The 17,339-nt window shown below is 38.1% G+C and overlaps 1 protein-coding gene across 1 annotated transcript in view; it reads left to right on the top strand.

The window, feature by feature from the left end:
- Nucleotides 1-455: 455 nt before the first annotated feature.
- Nucleotides 456-17,339, top strand: part of LOC121368471 (solute carrier family 43 member 3-like) — a 30,197-nt gene continuing 13,313 nt past the window's right edge. Inside the window, exons 1-7 of the mRNA XM_041493203.1 lie at nucleotides 456-522; nucleotides 3,192-3,359; nucleotides 4,634-4,751; nucleotides 11,800-11,846; nucleotides 13,401-13,570; nucleotides 15,521-16,064; nucleotides 16,707-16,829. Of these exons, the coding sequence (XP_041349137.1) occupies nucleotides 456-522; nucleotides 3,192-3,359; nucleotides 4,634-4,751; nucleotides 11,800-11,846; nucleotides 13,401-13,570; nucleotides 15,521-16,064; nucleotides 16,707-16,829 (1,237 nt within the window). The remainder of the gene's footprint in view (nucleotides 523-3,191; nucleotides 3,360-4,633; nucleotides 4,752-11,799; nucleotides 11,847-13,400; nucleotides 13,571-15,520; nucleotides 16,065-16,706; nucleotides 16,830-17,339) is intronic.

Genomic DNA, 17,339 nt, shown 5'->3' with positions numbered 1-17,339 from the left:
GATGAAGATAAGTTTAGATCTATTCGAGCAAAATGGCCTGAAACCTTTTCACCGTGTATTGGCATTATACTAATATGAATAAATGTTGTATTCGGGCATTTTTTTAAAATTTAGACAAAAATCAGCTTTCTCCCTTCAAAAATTGGAGCTTGTACGCGACATGTAATTTTCAATCACATTCTACGTTAACATTGTCGGATTTTATTTGTTATAGGCCTAGTATTATCACATTGGACCGTTTCGGACGAGAATGCACTACGGAGCGCTCACGTTAGTCGGTGAACGCAGATGGCGTCACAGTTCGTGAACACACCACCTAGAACATGTTCAATCGTCGACCAGTGAGAGTGTCGATTACGATGGTTTGCAAATGCGCATCAATGACACAGTTATTTGGAGCCAGTGACTAGAAGTATTAGCTCGAGGTGGTTAGTGTACTGCTATATAATGGTAACATGGCCGTGAGACCCCTACATTTGTTTGCCGTTATTCTTGGATCGTTAGAGATCGTGCTATTTGCAGGTGAGATTGTTAGTTACCCACGGACCCGTAACAAATATACCCCGTTCCATCAAATATTTAAGTGAGGGCTTTTTTGTGGGATTTTTGTTCGCATCTACCAATGTACAAGGTCACTGGTAGAAAAAAGAAAGAAATATTTTATTTAACGACGCACTCAACACATTTTATTTACGGTTATATGGCGTCAGACATATGGTTAAGGACCACAGAGATCTTGAGAGGAAACCCGCTGTCGCCACTACATGGGCTACTCTTTCCAATTAGCAGCAAGGGATCTTTTATTTGTGCTTCCCACAGGCAGGATAGCACAAACCATGGCCTTTATTGAACCAGTTATGGATCACTGGTTGGTGCAAGTGGTTTACACCTACCCATTGAGCCTTGCGGAGCACTCACTCAGGGTTTGGAGTCGGTATCTGGATTAAAAATCCCATGCCTCGACTGGGATCCGAACCCAGTACCTACCAGCCTGTAGACCGATGGCTTAACCACGCCGTCACCGAGGCCGGTAAGGTCACTGGTAGATGCGAACGTTTAAAATAGAACTTTTAAAGGTGTGCGCCGAAGACTCGGAACAGTTGTACCACGGTAGTGGTTATCTTAGTTCATCAATATTAAAGTTAAGGTTTGTTTTGTTTAACGACACCACTAGTGCACATTAATTTATTAATTATCAGCTATTGGATGTCAAACATTTGGTAATTTTGATGTCTTAAAGAGGAAACCTGATACATTTTTTCGATAAAGTCGACGACAGTCACTTTTCGCAAATTTGTTTTGGCTTCGTTCACAATAAATAGGCCTAGGCCTATAGCATATCTTACCGTAATTTCACTTGAAATCCATATTTCGAAAAAGGTACATTTTTTTAAAAACAAGATTTTCTTCAAACCCATTCAGGTGCTGCATTATAGTAATGTTCAAACAAAAAATTTCAATACCGGTATTCTCCATCAATCTTAAAACGGAAACGTCATGTACCCAGTCATGGGGGGGGGGGGGGGGGGGGGGGGGGGGGGGGGGGGGGGGGGGTTCGATGGGTTTGACTGAACCCCCCCTGAAATCGCTTTTTTTATAATTTAATATATCTGACATTGATATCTGACATTATTATATTTACTCAACATAGAAATATATGCCCAATATCTCTGCAATCTATTTTGGAACCCCCGTTTTCAAAATCCTATGTATTGGAACTCCCCTTTTCAAAATCCTGTGTACACCCATGCCAGTGTATGGTTATTGTAAGGGTATTCAAAGTGACGTCATTGGAATACTGACGTCATTCAAATTTAAGATTAGCTATATTATTACAATGGTTCGCCACATTAAAATAAAAACTGGTCTACTAACCATGACCCCCTATCAAATTTCTATAACAAGCAGACAAGGCTGTTTACAGGTGGGGTTTTTTCATAATTCTGGACAAAATATTCATTTTAAGTTTTAAAAGATGAAAGAAATAAAAAGTACCTTTTGACAAATATATCATAACAAACAATTACAGTTGGATATGTTTTATTTATTGTAAATGTAGGCAGCTGAAGGTGAAGGTCAGAGTTTTCCTCACACTGTCGCAAGGTGGGGCAAGATCGGTCCCAATCAACCATTTGCCAAAGTCGTGGCAACGTTAGGCCGGCGAAGGTGATAGGCCATGGCGATGTTGGGCCAATGTAGTTGTACTATCTGGGAAGAGATCTTTTATGTGCACCATCCCACAGACAGGATAGCACATACCAAAGCCTTTGATATACAACCGAGTAGTGGTGCACCGGCTGGAACAATAGTTAATGGAGGGGACTATAGGTTTCGTCTATGTCCTGGCTGTATGTTTGTCTTCCTGTGTGTCCGTCTGTCCCACATAGTTTTATAAAAACCTTTTTTACAATGTTGAAACACATTCATCTAAAAATAAAAGGCCCCCCCCCCCCCCCCCCCCCCACACACCTAAAAATAAAGTGCCTCCCACCAATTAAAAAATTAACGCACTAAACGGTTGGAGATCCATTTTGTACGTGTTGGATAAATAAAATCTGAGAAATGCAAAGTTTATATAATCCAGGAAAGGAAAGGAAAGGAAAGGACTATTTGTTTGACATTTTAATCTATGGCTATTGTCTGCTAATTTCGACTTTTGGTTGACAGAGAGAAAGAGAAGAAACCCACTTCTACATCTATACCGATAACAGGTCAAGGGCCTATAATTCACTAAACTCTCACAACTTTGTGATCTCGCAGTGCAATGCTAAAAGCCTTGCAAAGAGGATACTTTGTTGTCTAGCAGAGCCAAAGAGAGCTTTGTGAAATAGGCCCCTGGTCAGAGTGTTTTAACATGCACATTCAGAGCAAGCTGTTGTAGCACACACCTGTCCTGGGCACAGGTGCCGGCCTTGGCCAATTCCTCCGTCCAGGACAGAAGTACTGATAACACGGCAAGGGATCTTTTATACACACTTTGCCATCTATAAACAGGATAGTACCAAAGCCTTTGTTGTACCTGTTAGGCATTTTTATTAATCAAAGTGTATTTCTAAAATAAATATTTAGTGCCTAATTGTTTTTTATTAGGTGCACAGTGAGTCTTCCTCGGATTGTTGAATGTAATTTCGAGCCATGAACTTCCATCCAGAAATAATGTACATTTTGTAAGAGATTTTTCATTGTTTCAGGTGTTATATTTGGCTGGCATTCCATTGTCTATATCTACAAGGAGGAGGGGTATTTTTATACCTGTGCTGGACAAAATGAAACGCAGCCTAAGTTGTCACATTCTTCTTCAAATGTCACTCTTCTGTCAGGGCAGCTGCAGACAAATGCATCCTACATGTATACAACAGGTATGTCAATTATACAGTTATCAAACGTTTGTGTTGTGAGTTGTGCAGGGAGGGGTCTAGACACAGGTGAGCAAAGTTTATGGTCATGTTTCTTGGAAATTATTTTTGAACAAAGCAAATTTGCTTGGATCACAGTGGGTGGGTTTTGACCCTAACCATCCTCTGTACATGCACCTGGCCACCGACTGGCCTCAGACCACAATTAATTTCGCTATATGTTTCTATATAGCCTTAGTGGCTATAACATTTTTATTAATATCAGCAGGCCCGTGAGGTTTTGTAAGTACCTTTGCCTGCATGGGGGACACATACCCTGAAAAGGACAACCCCTGTTGTCCAGCTCTTTCTCCCAGCATATTGGTTTAAACAGACACACCCTCTAAACCAGACCGGAGTACACCCATTTTACACAAAAAGCACTACTTTTGCATGGGCCGGAATTACCACAAACAAGTCTTCAATGTCAGCAAGTTACACATGTTTACAAACTACATGCTATCCCCTGTCACTTCAGTCAAACAGTTGCCACTTCATAGCTGTCTGCCATGAAATAATCGCAGTCAAACAGCAGACTACTTGCGCGGTGAAACTTCTGGATTTTGGACAACCAAATGGGAAGATAACTGTAATCTGAGGCCAGACTGTTAAAGAGATTGTCCAGTGTTTTCTACCATTGCTAAGATACCAGTATTTCCAATTAATAAAACTTTGCTGTTTAAAGGGAGCTGTCACTCGGCTTTCCATCACTCTCCGAAGACTAGTTCAGGGAGAGTAATGTTTAGCTCCCCTTAGCGGCGGAGACAGCAAAGATGTCAACCTTTACATTAGCTGAACTTCAAAGTTTTACATTTAGCTCACAAACGACAAGTCCTACATCATTGAAACTTGGTTTATAGTTACATCTATGAATATTCATCTCCTTGCATGTTACAAAATATACATTCAGCACTGGTAATCAATTGGAATTCCATCACTGATGATCAGTTAAAATCAGTTTATGCAAATTGACCAACTTTTGATAATACAGAACTTTGGTTTAAAAAATATATGAACTTAGGAAGAATTTGACTGTATAATTGAATGTTGATTGGTTGGTGCAAACTGATTGTGACCAATAGCCATTGATGAAATTCCGTGTGATTCCCGACACTAGGGTGGACAATCTGGCCGTTTTACTTACAAAGAAAATTGTTTCAGCTGCCGTTTCTGTTGAAGAAAGCTGTGAAGAAAGGAGTCGCAAACAGCAGAACAGTTCACAGACCATCTGCTCTGAGCAGACAACAAGTTCAACCTCATCTTCACGCTGGCCACAGCCGTCAATGGACTTCTGTCGGTCGTCAACGGTTACCTCTATGACCGGTTTGGGACCAGATTCTGTCGCATCATTTTGATGTAAGTGTGTTAAGTATATGTTTCTGGGACTTGGCAACATAATTATATCTCCCAAGTTTTTTTGTCAGTCAGTCAGTCAGTCAGTCCATCCATCCATTCATATTTTTCTCCCTCCCACCTCCTTTACTGTTGTGTGATTGGTAATTAAAAACATGAACATGTTCATGACCAAGTTTTTGAATTGGAGCTGTCATTAGACAGCTTAGGATTAAAAATAGTATAGTCCGTTGCCCTGTTTTGGTGCAGTTCCTGTTTTAGTGGTTGCGTCGTTTGTGCGCAACAGGACGTACATTTGAATATTTTTTACGAATTTGAGTTTTGCATTGGGAAAGTAAACAAATGTCTGTCATATTCAAAGAAATGTTTGTAAAAATAAATTTTAAATGAGCAAAGAAAGCAAGATTGAACTTTACTCACTCATAAACACTGCACATTTCTTAATAGCTTTTTTCTATGATTTTCAAAGACTGTAATTTGAAAGAAAACTTAATTTTAAAAACTATTTCTGTCTGTTCTCAGCTGTACTGGTATCTGGTTATTGAAGTCATATGATTGTCACAGTGTCTGCTGGTAAAACTCTCTTTACAGATACTTGCCAAAATATATGGTCCTTATATGTTTTAATATAAATATCTTTCTGGATATCTGTTTATATATTTATTAAAACTCAGAATGCAGCTTATATTTTTTAACCAACAAATTTTACCATTATAACCATTCATTTGCTCAACTTACAACACGATTGCATGACATCATACTTGTTTTCCTAAAATGTTGTCTGTTAACGTTGTTTCTCAAGGGCTCCATTTTGTAATTTGCCTTAAAATATTTTCTATAAGTTATTATAAGTGCATGTTTTGTTGAACAACATACCTGTTTTGATAAGACACTGAAAGTTTTTGCTTTAAAATATATCACTAACCGTATCGCCCACCGAAACAGGTTACATAGTTAACAATATTTACTGCTGATGCATGCTACAGTTTTTGACGCATGGGTAGTAAACTTAGCTACTTAGCGGCCAGTTTAGTGCTCATGTGAAGTGTAGAAATACTAATAAAAAGGTAGGTATTTGAATAATAACTGTTTGTTTATAAATATTGATATGCTTTAGAACCAAATGCTTATGCTCACCGAAAGTGGTCCACCCATGTTAATAATAAAATCAAAAATTCGTAGGACAATAATTTTAGTGAAAACATTGTAAGACAATGTTTTTGACATATGGTATGGATCCAGTTTGCTGGCTAAGAATTAAAGTAGCTCACTTACCAGCTTTGGGACTCTGTTAGCGTAAACCAGTTTTTTATTCAATTTTTAAAAATATTATTCACAGAACCCTGGGGAGCAAAGTTTCTAGGGATGGGATTTCAGGTCATACGTCTCAGGAAAATATATTTAAAAAAAAAAAAGAATTACATGGAGCAATGGTGTATTCGACCCTCAACTCCCCTCCTATATACGTGCCTGACAGAAACTTTTAGTCGTAACACCCCAGACACCCAAACCTCGAACACTGCATATCCTTCAAGTTAATATCTTTTTTCACATTAGTGAAAACCATAATATAGACCGGGATTATGTGGATCCGAAAACATAGGCCGTTTCCCAAAAGAAAGTGGCATGGAAAAGTCCCAATTTTTATGCAAAAATTCCCAATGTACGAGTATGATTCTTACGGTTAAGTAAATCCATGAAAAGAGAATTGATTAATAGATTTAAAAAAGTGTAGTTATGATGTTCAATAAAGCTCTTTCACATTCCCATTGCACATGTGCGCGAATAGTACCGTCCCTTGCCGAATTGGACCGTATTGAGGCTATATACATGTACAAATTGGGGGGCATGATCGACAGTTGTCCCCCTGGGTTGTCATGCCACGACCAGAAGAGGTCAGGTCCTTATAAGGACCCAATGGGCAACCTAGGGAGACAACCAGCATCATGAAGGTCTATAATTAACGAGCTACTCTCGATGCACTAACGTGCTACTCTCGATTCAAAAACCTATACTAGCTCAACCATTTACCTTTCGACCGACTGTTCAAAATTGCTCAAAATTTTCCTCATCAAAATTGTGCACCACTTTCTCTTTGGCATTAACGGCTCCATTCAAATTCCATAGCACAACCACCACCCCCACCCGCCTGCTACCGATTCAATCGGGCTGCTGGTGCTCCCTTGCACCTGCCAGTGCAGGCGGTCCCCCCCCCCCCCCCCCACCTTTCATGTTATGGACATTTATATCAGATACATACAACTTCACTTGAAATAATATCTGATATTTACGAATTTTAAAACATATATGAGCTGTCACACGCGAAAACCTACAAATTAGCATGACGTCAAAAACCGAGTAAACGCGGCTGTTTGCGTTGTTTGTTTTGAAGAATTTAGAAGATGACATCTTCTTCATTACATGAAGATCAGTTTGCAGTAAACATATATATCTGTATGTACAACAGTATTTGGTTACAATTTTGTATTTTGTACCTGTGAACATTGGTCGAGATCGTTAGCGATACCATCAGTACTTTGATACACATTTACAAGCATAGGGAGAAGTCCTATATATCGATATGGTATGCAAGTATTACATGTTTTAATAAAAGAAAGAAGTGTTTTATTTAACTATGCATTCAACACATTTTATTTACGGTTATATGGCGTCAGACATATGGTTAAGGACCACACAGATTTTGAGAGGAAACCCGTTGTCGCCACTACATGGGTTACTCTTCCGATTGGCAGCAAGGGATCTTTTATTTGCGCTTCCCACAGGCAGGATAGCACAACCATGGCCTTTGTTGAACCAGTTATGGATCACTGGTCGGTGCAAGTGGTTTGCACCTACCCATTGAGCCTTGCAGAGCACTCACTCAGGGTTTGGAGTCGGTATCTGGATTAAAAATCCCATGCCTCGACTGGGATCCGAACCCAGTACCTACCAGCCTGTAGACCGATGGCCTGCCATGACGCCACCGGTCGTTTTAATAACGTACATGATTATACATAACATAAAGTTCAGCAACTTTTCCAAAGTGATAGACCCATGCAACCCGATACGATCCTAATTTGATGTTTGGTCTAACTTATGAATATTGTATATAACTTCAGGCCCGTAGCCAGCATGATTAGGGGGTGGGGGGATTGAAATTTTATGTAAACGGAACTCATCAAACACGATGAAAGGGGGAAAGGGGGTTTCCCCAGATTTATATATCTATATATCTATATATATATATATAAAACCCCTTGCCAAACAATGAGATGACACCGGTTACACTCGAGAATAATACACAAACTTTTGTTGCGAAATATACGTTAACAAGTTACATTAAGTTGTGGTATGCATGTAAAATGGCCTGGTTACAGAGCCACGACAAGAAACCATTTGTTTTCAGTCGTACCAATGTATTTATAATAAATGATACTTGGCATGACATGGTACTTAATATGTTTGCTTCAAACATTCAAACGAAGTATCTTATGACTGGTACCTTATGACTGCGCATAATAAACCCCCATGAGTTTATAATAAAGAGACCATCCTGAGTTTGTAGCTATATTATCAAGCTGTCGGCTAGTCTAATATGTTATAGGCTAAATAAAACTTATATCTTCTTAGGTTAAATAATCTTGCTTCGAATTTAAATAGCTGTATATATATATAATGCAATACATATGCAAGACACCAACTAGACGTGTGTCCCTCCACTACAGATTGTGCCCCCTCCCCAACTCCAGATATTGTTCTAATTTTTTATATACCATAGCTCAAATTTCATATGTATCATTTAATTTTATTCCAAATACCGAACAAAATTTTAAATAACTTGGTGAAAAGAAATCCCGACAAGAATCCTGAATGTATTTATCTGTATAATGCTTTATAAATATTTAAATCATGTTACATACAATAAATATCTGCATACATACACACGCGCACACATTAATATTATTTCAGCCTATATCCGATATTTATTGCGTACGAATCCGAACCGATGGTCATGGAGATATTCACATTCCTATTGCATGGCTTCCCATTGTCTATGCCCTCCAACTTGTCCACAGGTCTATTTTTGCGAGATCTCGCGTGAGTTCGCGGTTTGCGTCCTCAAATTCCCCGCAATGGGGAATGTGAAAGAGGTCTATTAAAAACTTTTTGTGTAAAAAATAAAAGAAGGTATGTAATAAATACAGAACTTCAAATATGTTGACATTGTTTTCACTTCCTATTTATTGCACAAGTTTATTGTATGCAAGAATATATACCACGAGATCGCTTAGCGATCAAGTGGTATGTTCATGCACAAAATAAATAAGTCAAATAAATAAGAAATGAAAATAACTTAAGTTCTTAAATGTATTAATCAATCCTCCTTTCATGGATTTTCTTAACATTAAGAATCATACTCTGTGGCAATCTTGTGTCATGTTTGAAATACAATGTGACATAATTTGTAAATCAGACATGACGTCAGTAACAAAAAGGTGCCAACGCCAGTAAAAATAAAAAGGGGATTCCCCATTTACAAGTTCCGGTCCAGATTCCACATGTGTGATACAAGATTAATTTATCACACAGTTTGAAAATGTCATTATCACTATAGTAAGGTTGAATAGGTATGCAATACATCTATTTATGCCTTGTCAGTATTGTCAGTGGCCTGAAAAAATATTCCAATTATGACTAAATCGAGCTGAAGTTCTCACTCTCATGAAACATGGGACCTTTGTGAAAAATCCTTGATAAAGCCCTGATAGAATTACATAAATGAAATTCCACCTTGAGATATATGTGTATGTTATGCTAATTTAATTAGTAATATTCAGTGAACACATTGTCCTGGGCCACGTTCCATGAAGCGATCTTAGCACTAAGATCACCTTAGTTCATAATGCACTTAAGGTGATCTTAGGGCTAAGATCGCTTTGTGGAACAGGGCCCAGTATTGATTTGTTATATGTTTTAGTCACATCAGGTCTATAGTTTACAGTTGGTATGCAATATGTTACTGACTAATAGATAACATTAATGTATCAGTGTTTGTGTATCCAATCGGGGTTTCTGCCAGAGGGTAAAATGGGTATGGTGCACCCAAATTTGTTTGCAGATTTTTTTTTTATGATAACTTTTTGACAAAATTAATTACTCTTATTATTACTGTATGATTTTCTTAATGCTAATCCTAAACTTAACCCATATTTTTTCTGGGGGAGGCTCCCCATACCCCCTGTTCACAGTGGTGGCATTCAATTCCATAGTGCAAAACCCAAAATTGTCTTCCTGGCAGAAACACTGCCAATATGTGACTAGTTGTCATAATGTTTATAGCAGCTCAAACTACAGAAGAACAAAGCTAACCAGCATTGCACTGGAAATAATTTGTGCTGCCTGTCAGGGAACATTTTGTTTAGTATTACGTCGCGATTTGCTACACAAGTTTCAAAGATCACTACTCAATTTTGAAACATTAAACAGTAGTTGCTAATCAATTTTGAACTGACTAGAAATATCACTAATCAAGATTTTGTAAACAAAAATGTTCCTTGCCTGTCAAAATGATCTGTGTCAGTCAATTTGAGCCTGTCAAAAATGAAAATGTGCCCGTCAATCAAATATTGCAATAATGTTTACTGTTGTGTTTTAGTAATCATGTACTATACTTATATATTCATAGAACTACTTTTCATGATTTTGCAAAACCTATCTAAATATTACAGCCATGCGCCAAATTGAGCCCAATATAAAAAGTATAATTTTGATCAGAAAACTGGCAAATAACGACAACAATCAACTGTGGACCAGGTCAGGTCATAGGGTTTTACGTTCACATTCACAGCAAGCTGTAGCTCGCGCCTGTCAGGACAGGAATGGGGTTGGGGTGGGTGGGAGAGGGGACTGCCCGCACTGGCAGGTGGAAGAGAGCACCAGCAGCCTGACAGTGATAAAATATTGCAATTTATAAGCACTTGGATTGGGGGTGGGGCGTTTTGTTCATAGTCAAACAAGTTGATGTTCCGTTGGACTTTCTGACATGCTACAGTTTGATTTGGAAATGAAATACAGTTGATATTTTTTCATGAAGCCAAGTTGAACAATTAATTTAGTTAAATATATACGTTAAAAAAAATTACAACAGTCCAACTGCCCAGTCCCTGCGATGAAACCAACAAATGTGTCAACGAATTCCTATTCAAAAACTGAAAAAACTGAAATAACTTTATAATAACAAAGCACAGGCCTCTGTGAATTGAAAATTGGCCTAAACCATTTATGGGTTACACAAAAACAAATTCATCTTATCCATTTTGTTTTTACATAACCTGTCATGACCATGTAAATGGCGTCATAAATTCAATTTTGATCTATGGGCTGGTGGACTAGTAGAAATTCTGGCAGGCTAGTACATTTTAGTTAGTTCTGGTCCGGAGGGCTAGTAAAATATTTTCCATTTCTGCACCCCTGGAGACCAGAAGCATGTAATAAACGTATTTAATAATGTGTACTTTAGTTATTTTAAAACAAACATTATATGTTTCCATTTAATTTTGATTGCTTAATTGACTTTCGTAAGAACCGCAACATTAGCTAAGGTACTGTGGATAAATGTAGACAGCCAACTGGGAGCATGCGCATATCGCACAAGCTGTCTAATCAGCCAATGTAAATAATCACCGCTACCATAATACACCCAAGCAAAACATAACAATTGTGAACTTAAGACATCGTAATGTGTTTAACGACACCACTAGAGCACATTGATTTATTAATCATCGGCTATTGGATGTCAAACATTTGGTACTTTAGACATATAGTCTTAGAGAGGAAATTACTATGTTTTTCCATTAGTAGCAGTGGATATTTTATATGCACCATCCCAAAGACAGGATAGAACATACCACAGCCTTTGATACACCAGTCGTGGTGCACTGGCTGGAACAAGAAATAGCTCAATGGGTGTAAAGGATCTGCAACTGGTGTTAGAGTTTAAGGCATGACTGAACTTTTACAGCTGATTGTACACAAACTCTTTCTCTTGCAGACTGTGTTACTTAAGTGGACTCTCATTCAACATTGCAGCTTCTGCAGGTAATAGCACATACAAATAGAACATTTTTACAAATAGAACATTTTTACTCAGGGTGTGGTGTGTATGCTCTTTTTAATAAGGCTGGAGCAATTGTATAAGCGTTTAATTTGTGGTTGGAAAGAACAATTATTGATTATTTTTTCAAATACATAATATATAATTCATCACTAAAATGTGCAGTTCTAGGATCGATCCCTGTCTGTGGCTAACTTTTTTGTTCCAACCAGGGCATCACAACATGTATATCAAAAGCCGTAGTATGTCCTGTGTGTGGGATGGTGCATATAAAAGATCCCTTACTACTAATGGAAAAATGTATCAGGCTTCCTCTCTTAAGACTGTATGTAAAAATTGCCAAATGTTTAACATCCAATAGCCGGTGATTAATAAATCAATGTGCTCTAGTGGTGTCATTAAACAAAACAAACATTGATTTTTTATGTCAGTCAGCTTGCCTTAAATTCACAAACTGAGGGGCTGTTCCAGTGTTTATCTTAGGGGTGGGGGTGGAGGCACTAATTGTTATTTTATGTCTGGTGGTTTTGCCACATCTGTATGTATATATCTCTATATATAACTAGATATAACTGGTTTAAATATAATTTTATTTCATGGGATGTGAGTACAGTGGACTCTGTCTAAACCGCACTCACTTCGTACCGTCGAAATAGTCTGGTTTATGTAGAGGACCAGTTTAGACAGAGTTCATCCAGAGTTATGGTTCTTGAATGATCGACAACTCACGATCAACAATGACATTTGAACCCATGGATGGTTGGGAAACAGTCATACAAGCCAGACTTGCAATCGATTATTTCACACACATAAAAAATATACTTAAAGGGACATTCCTGAGTTTGCTGCAATTTTTAAGATGTTATCGACTAACAGAGACACGTATAACTCACCGAATTCATAAGAGTGAAATCAGGTATCAACACACACACTAATATCAATCCGATTGATCTAACGGCCTACTGCAATAAGAGTAAACTTCACACGAGTGCGATTACATTTTGTATTTGATCTTGCGTCGGCGTCCTGATTACTTGGCAATTGACGATCATTGTTCAACTAATTAAGCAGCCTGTTGTTCAGTCAAAGCCGAATCCGATGTAGACAGAGGTAATTAATGCATTAACGGTTCTTTTGTTCTTGATTTTTGATCCGGAGTCCAGAGTAGACAGAATACGGATTAGGCAGAGATTTATACCTAAGAAATAAATGGTAGCTGGATGGGGCTTTAGAAATGGAGCGGTTTACGCAGAGATCCGGATTACACAGAATCCGGTTTAGACATAGTCCACTGTATATTAAAATATTTGCCTCTCCCCCTCATGTAAACTGCTCCAACTGTAGACCAAGTTTCAGAATCACCATATTTGACCTTTTTTTTTAATGTTTAGTACCTAAATACGGTAGCAGCCAATTAAACAATGTCTTAGGCATTGTACTTCTTCTTCTTCTGCGATCCCGCTTAGGCATTGTACAAATATTACTGTGTGTTGGGTGACCACAGATTTGTTTAACCATAAAGCTGCCTGTAATTGCAGACCGACCTAGCTTGCTGTTTCCGGGGTTTATCTTGACGACATATGGTGGTTACCTGATTCTGATAACAAACCTGCAGCTGGCGGGTCTGATACCTCACCTGCGCTCCATGCTGATGGCGCTGTATTCTGGATCCTACGACATCAGCGCCGGCATGTTTCTTCTCTTCAAGGTAACACTGATGGGTGGTAAATCACTTGACAACATTTGTTTCCCTTGTATTTACTCACTCATTGTTTATTAAATGTGCGGTGAACATGTACACACAAAACAAGTTATTGCCAGATGTAATATGTCAAAATGTTGACTACCTTATATGCATATATTTTCGCGGCTAAAATAATTTGCGATCGGGCTTTCATTTTACATTTCCGCAATAATAAAATCAAAATTACCCATATTTCATTTGCTAAACTCTTTGCAATGACGATTTCACACACACACACTTGGACATGTTCACCATGCTGTCAGCGAGACGTCAATGTTGCATGTATATCTGATAAGACATGTTATCAGTGGAACACGCACATGAGATACAGAAAATTTAAAAATGCAAATATCAGAAAAAGTAACTTATTTATTGTTATTATCCACAAACTTCCATTCAAGGTTACAAAGAAAACAAACAAACTGAGATTACGTAACAACAGACTTACACCAAACTGTGTGTCACTTTGATCAAATCCACGTGACCATGCAGGTTTACAGAACCACATGACCTTGCGGATAATTTGTCAGTAAAGACAAAGTGCATAGGTACCTCTGACACAGCTTAATGTTTTTTGCAATAAAACATTTTTCAGGAGTCATGTTCGAGTATGATGCAAAATAAGGCACTGCCAGTTTGGCCGTGAGACACTGTTTATTGTTCAGGACTTAACGCCGACTCCGCCTACTGCCAACTTCTTTTTAAGTACCGTTTGTATCTGTTTAATTCCCTCGATTTACTGCCACCCTCGCCATCTGCCATCCATTTTAGTCATAATCCCCTCGATAATACTACCAACAGTGTGATCAGAAATCAATCATGGTGCTGTAATTAATTTGGTGATTGGTGAAAATATCACACGGTTGACCACTGATGGTCCCCAGTAAATGTTCTTTGTGTTATTGAGTGGCAATTAACAAGAAAAGCTTTGGGTAGCTGAGATATCCCTGCCCAGTTGGTGAATTAGAAAGCCGATATTTAAAAGACCAGAGGCAGTTTATCATTTTAGTTGTTTCATCGATAAGACTGTTTATGTGATAATGCCAGTCTCCTGATCGTTGAAATGTCAGGCCCAGATGCTTATGAGATTCAACTTTCGATATCTGTACGTTATCTAAAAATAGGAGTGGATTAAACGTGCAATGTTTAGATGAAATTATCGTACATACATCTGTCTTGATAAAATGACGTGCAATGTTTAGATGAGATAATCGTACATACATCTGTCTTGATAAAATGACGTGCAATGTTTAGATGAGATAATCGTACATACATCTGTCTTGATAAAATGACGTGCAATGTTTAGATGAGATAATCGTACATACATCTGTCTTGATAAATTGACGTGCAATGTTTAGATGAGATAATCGTACATACATCTGTCTTGATAAAGTGACGTGCAATGTTTAGATGAGATAATCGTACATAGATCTGTCTTGATAAAATGACGTGAAATGTTTAGATGAGATAATCGTACATAGATCTGTCTTGATAAAATGACGTGCAATGTTTAGATGAGATAATCGTACATACATCTGTCTTGATAAAATGACGTGCAATGTTTAGATGAGATAATCGTACATACATCTGTCTTGATAAAATGACGTGCAATGTTTAGATGAGATAATCGTACATACATCTCTCTTGATAAAATGACGTGCAATGTTTTGGTGATTGTAACAGGTGAATTTCTATTTCACCTGCTAGCAGGGAACATTTTGTTTTCAAACTCTTGATGAGCGATATCTAGTCAATTGAAAACTGCTGTTTAAATTGTAAAACTTGGGTGACAGATCATGATGTAATACTGAACAAAATGTTCCCTTGCTAGGTTTAAGAAATGAGCTGGTTTCGCTTTTCACACACCACTATTTTGAGCCCTGTGTTTGTCAATGCTTATTGTTTGTTTCAAAGGTTCTTTTTGAAAACGGTCTCCGGGTGAACTTCAGCTTTGTCATTCAAGGACTCCTCTTCTGTCTCATCATCATCAGCAGCACATTTCTACTCCACAAGAAACATCACCTTCCATGGCCGATACCTCCCGACTATGTCTTAGAGCTAAACACGTGCTGCAGACAGAAAAAAAATGCGAGGCAAGAAAACGGACCAGATGACAAAACCTGGACATTGAATGTCAATGGAAGTATGGTGAATCTCAGTTCAAAGGATAAACCGACTGGATCTGTGGCAGTCGACCTGCCCGTCACAAAGGGAGAGGTAAAAAAAGACAAAGAAAAGTCCACCACTCACACAGAAGTAGAGGAGGACCAGAAGATAGAGGAAACTTTCCTACGGACAGGGGACACAACTCCGGTGAAAGACTTCAGTAAGATTGCCTTATCTCCCTTGTTCCTCTTCGACCTCATGTGGATTTGCATTCAGCGACTAATAAACTGGTTTTTTGTTGGATTCTTCAACCCGTGGATCACTCGGTTGGCATGTGGTGATAAGTCTGTGGGTAAGTCCAATGTTGAAAAGGCACATTTGTCTAACAACACCTCAGCACATTTTAAACAATGGCTGTTTGGTGTTTTAAGATAGATATTTCTAGATACTGAGAGGAAAGGAAAGGAATATTTCTTTAACTGCATCTCTGCACATTTTAAACTATGGCTATTTGATGTCTGACATTTGGTTATTTCAACATTTGGTTGATAAAGAGAAAGAAAGGAAACTCGCTATTTCTAATGATAAAAGAGTGAGGGATCTTTTATAAATACTTTCCCATAGACAGGACTACACTGGTCTTGGTGGTGTAGTGGTTCAGCCAATGGACTGGTAGGTACTGGGTTCGCCTCCTGGTACTGGCTCCCACCCAGAGTGAGTGGGTAAGTGTAGTAGTAGTCATCCACAACTGATTTTCAGTCGGCCCAACTGCATTTGACATAATTAAACATGATAAGACATGACCGTCCACTATAGTTGCATCATATAACGTGATCTTAGTTTAAGCTACATCCCATCCCAGCTCTATTTTGATATTCATGTGCTACTCACAAGAAAACAAATCTGAATATATATTTAAACCTGTATATAATAGTCTGAAGTATAAAATGGTTTTGTTGTTGTTAATTTCAGGTTTTTCTTCTATCTTTTTCAGTGAGTCACTACACCTCATTTTTTGCAGTTGTTCAGTTTTTGGGAATTTTCACTGCGCCAATGAGTGGAAGACTGATGGATCGAAAAATCAAGTCTGTTCATAAATATTCAAATCCTAAATATGGTAATTAAATCTTATGAATAATGTTTAGTTGGTTATTAATGTATGATATATATATATATATATATATACTTTTTTTTCCCTCACTTCACACAACCCCAACTCAAACACCCCCCCCCCCCCCTTCCTGAGTCAGGCCACCGATCTTATCAGAGATCGTACTCTGGATGGGCGTGTTTGAAACCCTAGTGGTATATGGACACGTTAAATTGTTATCTATCTATCTATCCAACTCAGCAGACATTAGTCTGTTTGTGTAGACCAGCAGTAGGTTTGGGTATTCAGTCATAAGATCAATGCATGTATGTGAGGAGAGGTTACAGTGGTACGCAGGTTTGAAATTTATTTTAAAAAACAAAACACTGAGAAGAAAAAACCTCCTATTTGCATAGTATTACATGGATTTACCAGTTACTAGCTGCCAAAACGGGGCAAACAAACTTAAGACACTCTGTCTTAAATTCCCTGAAAATGGTGTTTAAGAAACTTATAATAGTTATATATAATTTTAAA

The sequence above is a fragment of the Gigantopelta aegis genome, chromosome 3 (assembly GCF_016097555.1).
Source record: "Gigantopelta aegis isolate Gae_Host chromosome 3, Gae_host_genome, whole genome shotgun sequence".
Classification (NCBI taxonomy): Eukaryota; Metazoa; Mollusca; class Gastropoda; order Neomphalida; family Peltospiridae; genus Gigantopelta; species Gigantopelta aegis.
This window is presented reverse-complemented; position numbering and strand designations above follow the sequence as displayed.